Source organism: Vespula vulgaris, chromosome 8 (assembly GCF_905475345.1).
Source record: "Vespula vulgaris chromosome 8, iyVesVulg1.1, whole genome shotgun sequence".
Taxonomy (NCBI): Eukaryota; Metazoa; Arthropoda; class Insecta; order Hymenoptera; family Vespidae; genus Vespula; species Vespula vulgaris.
In genome coordinates, this window is record NC_066593.1 from 3252226 (window position 1) to 3267811 (window position 15586).

The 15586-nt window shown below is 32.8% G+C and overlaps 1 protein-coding gene and 1 long non-coding RNA gene across 10 annotated transcripts in view; one reads left to right on the plus strand and one right to left on the minus strand.

Moving 5' to 3' along the window:
• The window catches only part of LOC127065699 (neurexin-1), a 287672-nt gene extending 281533 nt beyond the window's left edge, over positions 1 to 6139 (plus strand). For all 9 annotated transcript variants that reach the window (XM_050998448.1, XM_050998442.1, XM_050998444.1 and 6 more), the window contains one exon: positions 221 to 6139. In XM_050998448.1, the coding sequence (XP_050854405.1) occupies positions 221 to 647 (427 nt within the window). In that variant the 3' untranslated portion in view covers positions 648 to 6139. The remainder of the gene's footprint in view (positions 1 to 220) is intronic.
• A 4187-nt stretch (positions 6140 to 10326) lies between these two features.
• Positions 10327 to 11964, minus strand: LOC127065722 (uncharacterized). The gene is made up of 3 exons (XR_007782166.1): positions 11924 to 11964; positions 11295 to 11364; positions 10327 to 10464 (listed from the first exon to the last, which is right to left on the minus strand). It is a non-coding gene; the product is annotated as an uncharacterized LOC127065722 (long non-coding RNA).
• Positions 11965 to 15586: the final 3622 nt, after the last annotated feature.

The following is a 15586-nucleotide window of genomic DNA, read 5'->3' on the forward strand; positions in this document are numbered from 1 at the left end:
TCTACGTTCCTAGATACGAAAAAGGTATAGCGAAAAAAGAAATTGATTATCAAATAGAAAAAGTGTACTTTCAATCAATCGATCGAATCAAATCAAATCAAATCAATGAATTTCTCATTGATATAAAAAATTACTTAACTAACCTAATGAAACATTTATATATATGTATATATGTGTATATATATATATATTTCTTTTCTCCTTTTTTTCAAATACGCAGTAGCAGCGTTGTGACGCACCGATCGACAACTGTGACAACCCAAACGAGCACTACAGAGATGACGGACCCACCTCCACCACCTCCACCGCCGATTTATCCACCGATGCCAACCCCACCGAAAAACAATAACAAGAACAAGAGGATAACATCCGAAACTGCAGAAAATGTGGCACTGATAATTGGTATTATAGCGGGTGCACTCATCGCAATAGTACTTATCATTCTGATAATCCTGAAGTTTAAGAATCGACCGGAAACCAGTTACAAGGTCGATGAGACTAAAACATTCTGTCAGGATCCGAATGCAGCTCTCCTTGGAGCTACTGGTTCTGGACAGCCGTTTAACGGTGCTCTTAAAAATGGCGCGAACGGCAGTAAAACAAATAAAAAACGAGAACTCATAGACATCAAGGAGTGGTACGTGTAGGCCTAGCCAATTAAAAACGTGCATCCTTCGAACTGGACTGAAAATAAGAGAGAAAACGGGAGTAATAAAAAAAGTTATAGAGAGGGTGAGAGAAAGAAAGAAAGAGAAAGAGAAGGAGAGAGAGAGAGAGAGAGAGAGTATCTATCTATCTTCCTCGTCCTACGGCCGACCACCGCATAAAAGTAAATTCGTTTTATCGTACCAGAAAGCGACGGTGGCTAGGACGTAGAAGAGAAATCCGTGAGATATCGCGTTTATGTATTCGCGGTAACGATTTTCGATACTTTCCAATACGACCGAGATCGTCAGGATTCGTGTGTGCCCTTTACGAATCGCGCCACGATCTCGCGATCCTAACGCATACATAGTTAAGTTTTCTCGAAAGAAAGACCTTTCGTTTATTGTTAAACGTAGTTTTGAGAGATTAAACGATATACGTTTGCGACGTGCGATACAATGAATGTTGGAAAGAATGTCGTAAATTTAGGTAATGACGAAAGTATCTTATACGAATGATAGAGTGATGGTAATGATGATGATGATGATGATGATGATGATGATGATGATGATGATGATGATGATAATGATGATGATCCTACATAGCGATTAAAACTACATTTATTGTTGTATAGAAAAAAAAATATATATATATATTATATATATATATAATATATATATATGCATATATGTATATGATATTTACCGGTTACGTTATGCGTGCAAATTGTTTGTTAAATTATAGATTTTATTAATAAAAGAAAAGAGAGAGAGAGAGAGAGAGAGAGAAAGAAAGAGAGAAAGAGAAAAGCGCGTTGTGTCTATATGAGTAGGCGTAAACGCGATCAGCTTCCGGTATCGATCGTGCGAGTGAACGCATCGATCCCGAAGGAAAATAATCGATCGTAAGTTATAGGATGGGAATTTAGTTAAAAGAAGAAAGATAAGCTGTGAGAACGATACGGTAGATATTCAAAAAAAAAAAAGAAAAAAGGACAACTCTCTCTCTGTGTTTCTCTTCGAGCTATAATGCATCTGCTCCGTCGAATCGTTGAAGGACATACTCGATTATTGTTGTAATACATAATCGTGATTCTTATTAGAACGAACTTAAAGTGTGACCAGAATTTCGATGGAACAGCGGTGGAGAAGCGCCTGCATGTTTTATACACACATTGTCACATACTCACATACATACACACACACAAAAACACGTACATATATATTGTGCGCGTAACGCAGAACACGTACATACATACATACATACATGCATACATATAAATATATTTTTTCATAAAAACCAATCTAACGAATCTGGTCGGCACAGCTCGAACTCGAATATCTACGTGGAAATCGTTCCATCTTTCTTTTCTTCTCAAAATAATAAATACAAAATATAAAAAGGAAAAGAAAAAAATAAAACAAATAAATAGTATTACGTATTATACGTAAGTACATATGTAGGTACGGGTAAATACATATATACATATGTACATTGATCTCGTACGATCGATCATTTGTAATTCTGAAGCGAACAAGAATCGTCGTAAAACTTCCTTCGAGATAGTGTGGTGCGTGTTATCGAAATCGAACTCGGATCCTCGCAACGATCGTGAGAGAGAGAATGAGAGTGAGAGTAAGAGTGAGAGAGAGAGAGAGAGAGAGAGAGAGAGAGAGAGAGAGAGAGAGAGAGAGAGAGAATGAATGTGATCGTGAAATGGTGAACGTTTATCAGTAAGAAACGAATAAGTACTTACGTGTTGTGCGATCTTCCATAAAAATGTATGAGAAATGAAAAGAGAGAAAAAAGAAATAAAAGTAAAATTAAAACAGAAAAAAACAATAGAGAGAGAGAGTAAGAAATCGCGTAAATTTTCGCGAGAAGATAATAAAAGAGAAAGGATGGATAAAGAGGAAGATACGTCGAAAGCAATATGTATGTATGTATAATCAAGATAAGGGACTAGATAACATGGATTACGACAAGATTATAAATATCTCGTGTATAAAAGAGAGACGAACGCGCCAAATAAGAGAAACAAACGAAAAGAAATGGTAAAATGGCTCCCTTTTCCTAAAATTCGGATAAAAAAAGAAAAAAGAAAAGATAAGGACGATACTATTAATTAGTAGTGACATCGTAATTAAAAGGAAGAGGAATTAGAGAGCGAGCGCGTGAGAACGAGAGGCATGCTCGACGATGATTCATCGAAATCGTTCAGGTATATAAAAAGAAAAAAAAAGGGAAAAGAAGAAAGATAGAATGAAAGCAAAATAATAATTAAAAAGAAAAAATAAAAAAAAAATAAAAAAAAAGAAAAGTAAAAATAAAAAAACACGTCCGATTGTTATAGAAATAAACAAACAAACACAAAAAAGAAAATGAAAGAAAGAGAGAAAAAAGAACAGCCCTCTGCGTTTTAAGTGCGCGCATTCACGCTATCTCGGTCCCAAGGATAATAATGATTTGGTTTGTTTATTAATTTTTTTTATTTATCGCTCGGTATTTCAAACTAACTATCTCTCTCGTCTAATGACTTCTCTTCGCGTCCTTCCATGCTCGTTAAAAAAGAATTTGTCATAACAAAATTTCATATTTTCTTGATCTAGACGACGAATATTCGTGCGTACTGCGTCATATCGTATCATTGCTGTGTGTTGTTAAATATCCTTTTAAAGTAACGAGTATATAAAATACGATATATACGATATACATATATTTGTCGAAGGAAAGTATAGTAAGGAAAAATATTTAAAAACACAAAAAAAAAAAGACAAAAAACCATATAGTCCCTGTATTCTTACAGTGCGCTTGATGTAAGAAAAAATACGTATAATTGCGCGCGCGAACGCGCTTATTTGCAATGAAAAAAATGTTTCAAAAGAGAAAAAAAAGGGAAAAGAGAGAAAGAGAAAAAAGAATGAAAAAGAGTTAAAGCACGCGTCGTCTTACATATTAGGGATACGCATCAAGCGTATTTGTGTATATCTATATATGTATATACATGCGTGGGTACGTATGTCGATATATATTTATGTATATATACATACGTACACGCGCGAATACAAAACATGTATAATATTTCTATGAAGGGTGAAAGAAAGAGAGTAAAGAAAAGTAAACGAGAAAAAGTGCACGCACGAATAATCGCATTCGTTAAAATATATTACACAAATATATCGTTTGTCCTATCGATTGTCGTTACGTATCACTTGTTCGAAAAAAAAAGCGTGGAAGAGACGTGTTAGCACGAAATCTCGAAATCTTTTTATCTTGGCACGCGAAATTTTTGAAATACTACTATTTGCGTCTGTAACGCACAAAAGCTTGAATTCGCGTTCGGCCGACTCGTATTAAAAGCCCATAGACCATGGATCGAATGAAACTAATCGCAATCAGGCTTATCTCATCCCTCAATGTATATTTCAAAAACGATGGTGGCTTCTCGCGCTTTGAAAATAAAAAAGAAAAAAAAAAAGAAAAAAAAAGAAAGAAAAGAAAAGAAAAAAGTAAAAAAAAAAAAGATAAGAAAAGAAAAGAAAGAGCACAATAATAATAATAATAATAATAATAATAGTAATAATAATAATAATAATAATAATAAAAATCGGCGAGCTTTGATCATCGAGTTTCGCCGTACTCGTGTCGCATGTTTTTGCCGCCCCTAACTTTCCCCTAACCAACCACCCCAACCCCTTCTCCTCCACCTTCGCGGATCGTTCGATCGATCGATCGATCCGAAGCTATAAAAATAAAAAGCGAATCGATGTCGATTTCTTAGAATTACATTCGATTTTAATCTCGAACGGGCAGTCTTAACGATATATCGTCGTCCCTCCGTAGAGCCGACGGAATCGCGCGAAGACATATGTATATTAATTATTTATTTAGTTATTTATTTATGTTCTTTCTTTTTCTCTCTCTCTCTCTCTCTCTCTCTCTCTGTGTTTCCTGTGAGAGAGCAAAAGAACGAAAAAAGATCATCGATATTAGTTCTTTATTATCTATTCGGCGCTCGTACGCCGCTGCCGCGTACGCTGATTTTTCTTAGAATTAGTAAATTTCAGACAAAATTAAACGATTCGCGATAAACATTAAATATTGTTATCACTGCCCTCTGACTCTCTATCTGCATATCCTTCGATGTACCGACAACTATTACGACGTTTATACTAATGCAATTATAACTTCTATAAGAGTATCTACCGAGCAAGGTGTTATCCTACTAAATAACTTAACGCATTAAATTACGATTTAAGAGTCTGGCAAATCGATACCTTTCACCCTTTCGTCTCACCTCGTTATCATCTAATAACCAACTGGCGTGATAATACGAGTCGACAGGATGAAAGGATGAAAGGAGGAAAGGAAAAAGGATATTGACGACGTATACGGAGTCGAGGATCCGAAGTAAGCGTAACACTCGACGCTCACGCGGCTCCGCCTATTCTCTCTTAATTAGGTAGACAGGAATTATATTTTACATTGTACAGTTGATCGTGCGTACGAGTGCACTAATATTAGATAGAGAAAGAGCATGTGCTTCGCGCTGGGACGAGAGGAACCGAGAGAAAAAGATAAAGATAAAGAGAGAGAGAGAGAGAGAGAGAGAAAGAGAGAGTGTGTATATGCATGAATGAGAGAGAGAGAAAGAGAGAGACGCCGTTCGATCGCGCATATTTTTGTTGTCGGCTGACTCGTGACAATTTTTACACGCCCATACGTATATATAACGTTATACATACATACATATGTACGTACGTATGTATGTATGTATATGTGTGTATGTATGTGTATAGTAGCACTCGAGTGTGTAAAAGACTGGAGGGAAAAAGGGTATATATTATATGCTGTGTAATTCTTTCGCGATCGTTCGAGCGATCGAACGTGTTTATTCATCGTATGTAAACCGCTCTAGTCAGCCTCTTTATCATTTCGTGAATTAAATACGGATATAAATAATGTAATACGACGTAGGCGTATGATGCATTTAGATTTTTTACACGTCAAGGCGAAGCCTACTGTGCCGTTTCGTTAGAAATTCGATTTTTAAGCAAAAGAGCATCTTCCCACCCAACCTGTCCCCTATCCCCTACCCACCCACCCCCCTCCTCCCTCCCCATCCGCCTTAATCACTTACCTCGTCGCCATAAATAACTTTTGGCGATTCATAATTACATGCGTCGATCGTACTTTGCGTAAAGAAGACGCCCGTATCTATTTACTTACACACACGCACACAGATACACATACACATCCACATGCAGTTAAATCATTCATTACCATTTTTCTCTTCTTTTCGCCTCGCGATGTATCTTTTACAGAAAACGACTGGAAAAAAACGAATAGATTTCACGTCATACGCAAGAACACACACGTCGCACCGTAGTGCGCGCACATACGCGTTACAAAATTTCTCAAAAATGGAGACATGTAAATAAATAGAGATAATGCCGTAACTACGAAAATTATATGAATAAAGTATTGAAAAATATGTGAGCTCGTGTGTGTCGTTGATTTTTTTTTTCTTTTTATTTTATTCTATCCCAAGTATCTCCCAAATATCTCACAAATATCTGTCGCAGGTAAGTTACGAATTTTTCATTCTTTTCATTTATAAAGTTCAATTAAAGTAGTTCAAAAAAATAAATCATTTTGTTTCTATAAAATCAAGATCTATATTAAAATCATAATTATGAATAACATATTTATTAATACTTTTCATCTTACCGAATATTTTATTAATAATAATTACTCTAATTGATCAAGCCTTGAATTTATATAAACCTGTAAAAAATATTTATCAAAAGAAATTATTATGAATTTGTTCTAAACATTTTAATTTATGATGAGGTAAGTCGAATTTTCTAAGTTATCGTTTTTAAATGTTTAATAATGAAAACAATTATTAATCGATTTACTAATCGAAAATTTAAACGTCATTGTTAACGAACATATCGCGAAAAAAAAAATTGTGTCGTTTTAAATCATTTGAATTTGAAAATGAACAGTGTGTTGCTTCAAGAAATTATTTTATATAATTTTATTTGATCCATCAGATATGTATCTATTTGATTGAAATCTAATTAGCAAGTGTAATGTAATTAATAATGTACAATATTTAAATGCAATTAAAAGCAAAACATTATTATGAAACACACTGAAATATGCAGCCATTCGCCCGGTAGTACTTGCGTTACATTAGATTTCGATAGATCGCAAGTAATACCGACCCAGATCTCACTACGTGGAAGTTGCTGCATCTGGAGATCCACGGACTAAAATAACAATAATTAATCGCGTTTAATGAATTTTCTATCGACTCGATCATAATCGATCGAGGATTCATCAACCGCGATTGTGCCCTATCCTACCCGTAAAAAAAGCCTGGATACTTGGTTAATTATCGTAAAAATATCCTTACAAAATTTTAAATATTCTGATCAATTGATATAATTTTTACATATAATTTGTACATCCCGGGAATGTACAAAGTATATGTGTTTTATAATAACTACTATATTACATTTATTATTGATAAATCTAAAATTGAAAATTAAAAAGTTAATTAAGGGAATTGAGAAAAATTATAAAAATAATATTGTATTAATTCATAAACAAATGTCTTTTTATAACAAATGGCACTCATTCATGAATAAATCCGATATATATCCAGGTTTTTAAGAACTATCTTAATTACTAAGTGACAGATAATTAATCGATCTGCCTTATTTTTCTCTTAAATAAGCCTTAAAAATAAACTAATCTTAAAATTGTAAACCTTAATAATACTATTAAGATAAACATACCAAAGTGTAAAATATAAAGGATTAGAATTCCAACATGCACCATGCAACATGCATCAACATGTATCTGTTGGACCATTCAAGGACAAACTTTATATACCAAGGAGATGATTCATCATCTCCGATTATAACTATTACTACTGACGAGCGAAATGACAACGTGGTAAAAAATATAGGAAAAATATGATAAGACCACGAGCCATTATCAGAGAAACATATTGTAATCCTCTGAAAAAATGACTCGTCGTCGATAGTTGCCCTCTTGAGCCACAATTCGTGGGGGCCTCTTCGGCATATAGCCTCTTCTTTTCTTCATACCTTAACAATTGCTATAGAGCATTCCCTAACAAGAACTGCAAAGAAAAAAAAATAAAAAATAAAAGCTTATTAAACATTTTATGAACTATCCTAGCCTGTGGACGATCAATGGATCGAAAAAATCCATCAATCGTACGCATTTACACAGAAACATTTATTCGAATGCTCAAGCAGATATTTAATCTAATCGTTGAACCTATTTACTAACACTTCGCATTTGAAAAATTATAAAGTATCAAATAAAACAAAACTATCTATGATATCTTTTGTATGATCTCTATCAGACTACTTTTATTTTCTATCTTTACTACTTTTACTCTTTAATACACATATATAATAAATCAAAACATTTTAAAAACTCATGGAAGTACGAAGTGTTAATACACTTAATACTAAGTATCGAATATGTTCAAAAATTATTGCTAAATCGAAAGAAACGAATTTCTACAAAATGCATGATCTTTGAACTATTTGATACTGATATATCTCGCTATACAAAGCATCAGCATATGGAGAAAAAAAAACAGGCATGCTAAATAATACTAAAATTTGCTGAAACTTTGCACAATATCCAGAGACAGAATTTTCCATTCCCGAATGGAAATTGCATCTCGTTCGGTCCTACCTACTTAAAATTAAATATACAATCACACAGAAAGAGATATGCTACCTGCCTACCTACAACCTATATTTAAAAAATAGCAAAACATTCATCCCAACACACACACTCCACGATTCTCTCACATACCGCCAGGGTGCAAAAGCCTACACTAGAGAGTATATCCCGGGACATCTCCGACACCCTAGCTCAAACGCGTATGATTCTTAATTAATAAGGGATACGTACCAATTGCTGTAATCGACTGTCAAGGTTAATGACTATTGCGTAAATGACTAAAGCAAAAAATACTAGTACATACTAGTATATATACATACTAGTAATATACGAGCATTTCCAAAGAATATATATAATAACTCTACTATACAAAACGATATAATAATATATTAATACAAATACGATTATAAATAATAATAGTATAATATTTATCTAAAAGTTATCGCGTAACGATGTACAATGCACCACCTAACACGAACATACAGATGCAAGATACATCGTGCACAATCACTAACGCAATGACAGTCGCCAATAAGGGAGAACTTAAAACTAAACCCATACTAACTGTTTCTCACCCATACGAGTAACACCTAGGTACGCGCATAAATGAGAACGCAGAAAACATGGGGGGGAGAAACGGGAATTAGTTTGTTAGAAGCTGAAAATCCTGATCTAAAAAGTGATTAACTTATTCTAGGGCCTACGGACTATGACTCTACAAGTCTCTTTTTCTTTTTTATTAGCAATGACTTTACTCAACTTTTTTCTTTCACAAACAATGACTCTATTGAGACTTTTCTTTTATGAAGACAATAGATTGAATATTTAATTAATTTTTTCATGTAACAATCATCAAAATACCTCGAACGATTCCTTTTAACAAGTGGTTATTCTAATTAAAATACAAGATCATGATCTACCACTTGTTTTCCAGAATTTATCCGTCGCGCTTGTCTTCTTGCTCATTTTTTAATACATCTATATCGATATATCGAAATAAATCGCAATTGAATAGTCTAAATACGGAACAATGCACATGACGTAGACTACATCACATGCTTTTCTAACGAAATCGGATAAATAAATGCCCGATTTCAACATTAACATCACGAGCAAATAATAACAAAGAAAAGTGTTTATTAATTGCACTATTAATTAATCGTACCGATGAAACAAGAAGACCCTATCCTGAACTAATAAAAATAAGCATGCACAATAAATATAAACAATGAAAACACATAAACGATAAAAAATGTACCACTCGCGAGTAAATCCGAAAGAGAAATTACTCGCGGTCATGCTCGTCAATAATTTACTTAAAAAATTACAACCAATAACTCGTGCCGATTCGGACCTTTCGTCCTCGACATGATTGAGTGATCGGAGGGATTTAAAAATTAACTTACTACTTAAGAAGTTCTGCGATGGCTCCAAAACACTGGACCGCGATTTAGGTCGAAATTGAGGGTGGACGATTCGTAGTTGGTTGAAAATGAGGTAGGTCGACATCGAAGTTGGTCGAGATCCTCTTCAGTGATGCACTGATTCTAATTCGCGGTAGTTATTTATTAACGAACGATCACTGAATTTATTTCGCGAAACTCTAATATCTTTTATAAGTACAGTCTGTGCGACTGTTACAAAAGCAAATAACTTTACGAACAAACACTGACTCTAACGACTGCATTGCGCGCAGTCTATGCAAAAACACTTATTGTTTAAATCGCGAAACGCGTACGAACAAACACTGCTTCTACTTCGCGATATTTTTATTTTAGCGATACTAACACTCGATTACTTCATTGCTACGCGCGCGATTACAATAAAGTTCTGAAACAGAAAAATAGAAACACAATCATTTATATCACAGTTATAATAAGAAACTGTATAAATTATTCAAGAAATATGTGATAGAGAAATATATTTACTTTAAGTCCTCGTTGATACTCGGAGGAAAAACATCCTGTGAGAATTTCTATGTTCACTCGTCGATGTACAAAGCAAGAATAATCCAGTAATTGTCATAGTCAAAGAAAAGTTTGGCTTTGTTGACATCACACGTAGTTCAGGATCTGTAGACTAAAATTTTTAAGTATTGAAATTTTACATTAAAATTATTTTGAGTTTCTCTCGCGTTACGATCTTTGTAATATTGAACATTGTTTAAATATTTGTTTTGTGTATTCCGCGTACAATACAAATTGTTTAAATAATTGTAAAATTATCGAAAGTATTAATTCCTAAGTTTTCTTATTCGGAAAAAGAGAACTGCGATGCTCACTCGTCGACGTACAGAAGGAAACTAACAAAATAATAGTCGAAGTAAATAAAAGTCGTATATGTTTGTATTACACAAGGCCAATGATTGCGAGACGAAAATTTCGAAATATTAAAGTTATAAACTAAAATTATTTTGTTTCTCTTGCGTTACGATCTTGGTAATGTTAAACAAATGTACTATTGTTTAAATATTAGTTTTTTGTATTCCGCATACGTCTAAATAACACTGTTTAAATAATTGTAAAATTATCGAAAGTTTCGATGACGAATTAACCTAAAAAGTATACGAATTCCTACACCATCCTATGAAATAATAAAATTTCTATAATATTCAAGTAATCGTGATAAAGTTAGAATAAAAAGGTTTTATAATAAAATGCGTAATTAAAACGAAATCAATCAGTGCTTACAACATTGTTACAACAGGTCTGTACTCGTCGAAATGTTATATAAGAATAAAGATCTCTTCTTTGGCCTTGAGAGAATTCGAACGCTCGACTGTTTTGTTTTTGTTTTGATTTTGGTCGGAACATTACTTGGAAATACACACCTAATGTGACTTTTACGCCTGATGTATCTATCTCTCTCTATTATGCTTCGCTATACGTATTAAAATGAGATAAACTTACCTTAGTAACGAAGAGATGTATAAACTGGTATATCGACGCTCTGTTTGTAGCTCTTGGAATTCTTAGAAATCTGAAAAATGTAAGATGATATTACTATAAGGACAAGATTAAAAGTAGTACGTAATATGTAGGGATATCCATAGATGTGTGTGTGTACTTATATATTATCGTATACCGACGTACATACATATATACATATATGATTGTACACTATATGTAAGTTATATATATAATTGTATACCTATATGTATATATATGTGATTGATACCTGTGTGTGTGTATGATAATGTATGCCTATTGTGTCTGTGTGTGTGTATGTTCATATAGGAAAATCGAATTTAATATAAAATATCAATCGATCGCAACTATTAATGCAAAATTATTGATCAGAGCATCATTAAAAAGCGAGACAAGTATCAATATTGTGAAAATAAAACAGGAAAATTGAAGAAAAAGTGCGACACAAAAGCTGCTCGGAGAATCTACAGGAAGCTGATTTTATTTTTGCGAATATTTTTTAAACGAATTGATGTCCAGACTTACGAACGCGGCCTCATGAAGATCACACGTTTGGCTATCGATTGATATATAGGAAAAGGGTGTACGTTAGAAAAAAACTTATTAATTACCTGTAATTATGCGGAGCGACGAAACACTGTGTACACATGTCACTGCGTCCAAGATGGCAATGAGCCACCAGTAAGGAAGGAAAGTGATCCCGTGATACGATGACGTCATCACAGGTACAGCACGAGTCAAATCAAATATTATTTTTTTCAATTAAAAATAATAAAAAATGTAATATAAGTACGTAGATAAAATGATATGGATGACAAATGTAATTAATTCGAATTTGAAACATAGACAATAATTTTCTAATGAAGTAATTATATTTTCTACCGATATAGAAACATTAAATAGATACGCGCTTGTATCACAAGTACCTATATTATCCCTATGCTTTATACATTACGCGCGAAATAATGAACAATTGCTAAATCGAAATAATTCGATGATTTATGTATTTATGCGTATATATATCAAATATATATGAGTCATATGTATCTTGCAGGCATATGAAAAAATAATATTTCTTCGAATTTTTATTTACACGTATCGAGTAATTACGTCATTTACGATCGAAGTAATGTATCAGGTGTCGATAATAATTGTATATAATCGAGAAAGTTCGACTATCGAAAAAAAAGGAACGAAAAAGAAATGATACATATGTAAATAAGTATATAGAGAACTGATACATTGAAATGTATATAGGCGACAAGAATTAATCATGAAAATACGGATTATTTTTTAACAACACTAACCTATATAAATTTCAAGAACTGGAATAGCTTACTAACCTATATTATTTCTTAGGGAATACCTATATTCGAAGCGAAAGCAAATGACAAAAAAAAGAAATAAAATCCTCAGATATTTGACACACAGACAGTACACACAAGCAAACGAACGTCGAACTCGACGCAACGCACCAACACATTCGTAATAATCGTATTACTCCATATGCACATATATACGTATACTATACATGTATAAATTCTATGAAAAGTCAGAGTTTGGTCGCAATGTATAGATTCACAGATCATGTTTTTTCATTTTTCACAATTGCTCAGAAAACAAAGAAAGAAGCTCACTTACCGACAGTAGCTGTTGATCCTTCAAACAACGAACATCTCTTAATTCTGGAAGACGATGGACTATCACTGATTCTGTTCTATCTCGTGAAATTCTTGAAAATCTGAGAAATGTGATATCTCATATTAATACAGACTAAAATTAAAAGTGTTTATGTGTGAAAAAAGAAGAAGATAAAAGAGTGTACGTGTACATATAATGTGTAAAAAATCCATACGTGTTTGTGTGTATGAATATATTTGAAAATCGAATATAAAACAAAATATCGATCAATTGTAAATATAAACGAAAAATTATTGATCAGAGCATTGTTCAAAAGTGGGAGAAGTATCGATATTGTGAAAATCAAGTTAGAAAATTGAGAAAGAAGTATGATGCAATAACTCGCCGGGGGATTAACGAAAAGTCGAGTTTATTTTCGCGAATATCTTTTAAACGTCATAATATCCCGACTAGCGAACGCGGCTTCTCGAAAATCGCGTGTTTAATTATCGATTGGTGTACAGTAATCAAGTGTACGTTAAAAAAAATCTATTAATTACCTGTAATTAACGAAAGTGACGGGGAGACGTATTTAGTTGGTACGCACTGAAGCAACAACGGTGTCATCTATATCGTGAAACTAATTTGATTGAGCATCTGTGTTTTTTTGAAAATATTACGCACTAATAAATATAATAATTTTTCTTAATATTTTATTGAAAAATTACACCGAATATAATATTCAATCGGAAAAAAATCATTGAAAATTGTTATCAAACGTCTTGCTACTTTCTATCAAGTTATATAAAATTTCCGCCAAATACTAGATTCCCGCCAAATACGTAAACTCCCGCGTAATGTACATACGTAGGTTTCTTCTTTCTTCTACTTCGGGTGTCAAAAAAAAACTAATTCATAAATCAAATAATCAAAGAATTTTTCTTTTTTATGATCAGTATCTCTTGTAAATGTTGGGATAAAATGATATTTAATTATATTTGCCTATGGATTGATTTATAAATATTGATTAATAAATAATTTCTATTGGAGAATATTTATTATGTACTCGTTGGTAGTCAACAGTTCTAATGGCTTTAGAAGAAGAAGAAGCTGTAACGAAGAAAAAATTCATCGACATAAGGTAAGAAAAAAGAAAAGATTTAGTCTAGATTTTCGAACATTACTGATTTATGTCAATTCTAAAAAGTATTAGCACATCGACCGATATCATATTTTGCAAAAATATCTGTATTTCATCGTAAAATATGCGGACGAAAATATTCACTCTCGTTTGCTGTCACACAGATGCTGGACACATTCACACACATCGTGGAATCGAGTATAATAATGAAGAATATTGTCTCCAAACTGTGAATACTACTTATCTGTGTAAATTGATACGCTGCGTACATAATATTTTAGAAGGATTAGTACTTTCAATGCAAAGGTAAGCAGAAGCCAATACTTTTTCATTTGTTTACACATATTTACTATATAGCTATGTAAGAATTTCGAATTAGTTTTCTTTTGTATTCCGATGAATGAACATCGAAGATATATCTTTTCAAAGTTGAAAGCTCATAATCAGAAATTCATATTTTCGATAATTTTACAATTATTTAATCAGTTTTTAATGTACATGCTATACAAAAAACTAAAATTTAAATAATAGTAGATTCATTTAATATTACAAAAATTGTAACGTGAGAGAAATTCAATTAAAATTATTTTTCTTTCATTACATAAAAGTTCTAACCTCAAAATCATTGACGTGGCGTAATATAAACATATACGACTTTTATTATCTTCTTAAGTTTTCTTTTGTACTCCGACGAGGAAGCATCGTAACTCTCTCTTTCCGAACGCGAAAACTCAGAAATTAATGCTTTCGATAATTTTACAATTATTTAAACAGTTTTTTTTATGTACATGGCTTACAAAAAACTAATATTTAAATAATAATACATTCGTTTAACAACAGAAAGACTATAACGCGAGAGAAACAAAATAATTTTAGTTTATAATTTTAATACTTAAAAATTTTCCTTTCGCGATCATTGGCCTTGTATAATACAAACATATACGACTTTTATTTACTATGATTATTATTTTGTTAGTATCCTTTCGTACACCGACGAGTGCACGTCGTAGTTCTCACAGGATTCCTCGCAAAGTAATAGCGAAGAATTAATGTAAATATATTATTATATCGCTTATTCTTTTAATATTCTATACGATATGTTTTGTTTCAGAGTTAAATGGCGTAGTGGGGATACCCTACCACTCGTGAGACGATATAAGCGCACTGACTGCCAGTCAATGGTTCAATCTTGCCGCGAATTTTCACGAGCACAAATAGTAGTACTCGTAGTACGCATCCTCCGAAAGTAATAAATAATGTAAGTAGATAATTTTATCAATGATTCATTCAATATTCTATACGATATTTGTTTCAGAGTTAAATGGCGTAGTGGGGATACCCCACCACTCGTGAGACGATATAAGGGACCAACTGCCAGTCAATGGTTCAATCTTTCCACGAATTTCAATGAGTATACATCGTAGTACTCGCAGTACGCATCCTCTACTAGTAATAACTGATGTTATTTCATAATTTTATTATTGATTCATTCAATATTCTATACGATTTTTGT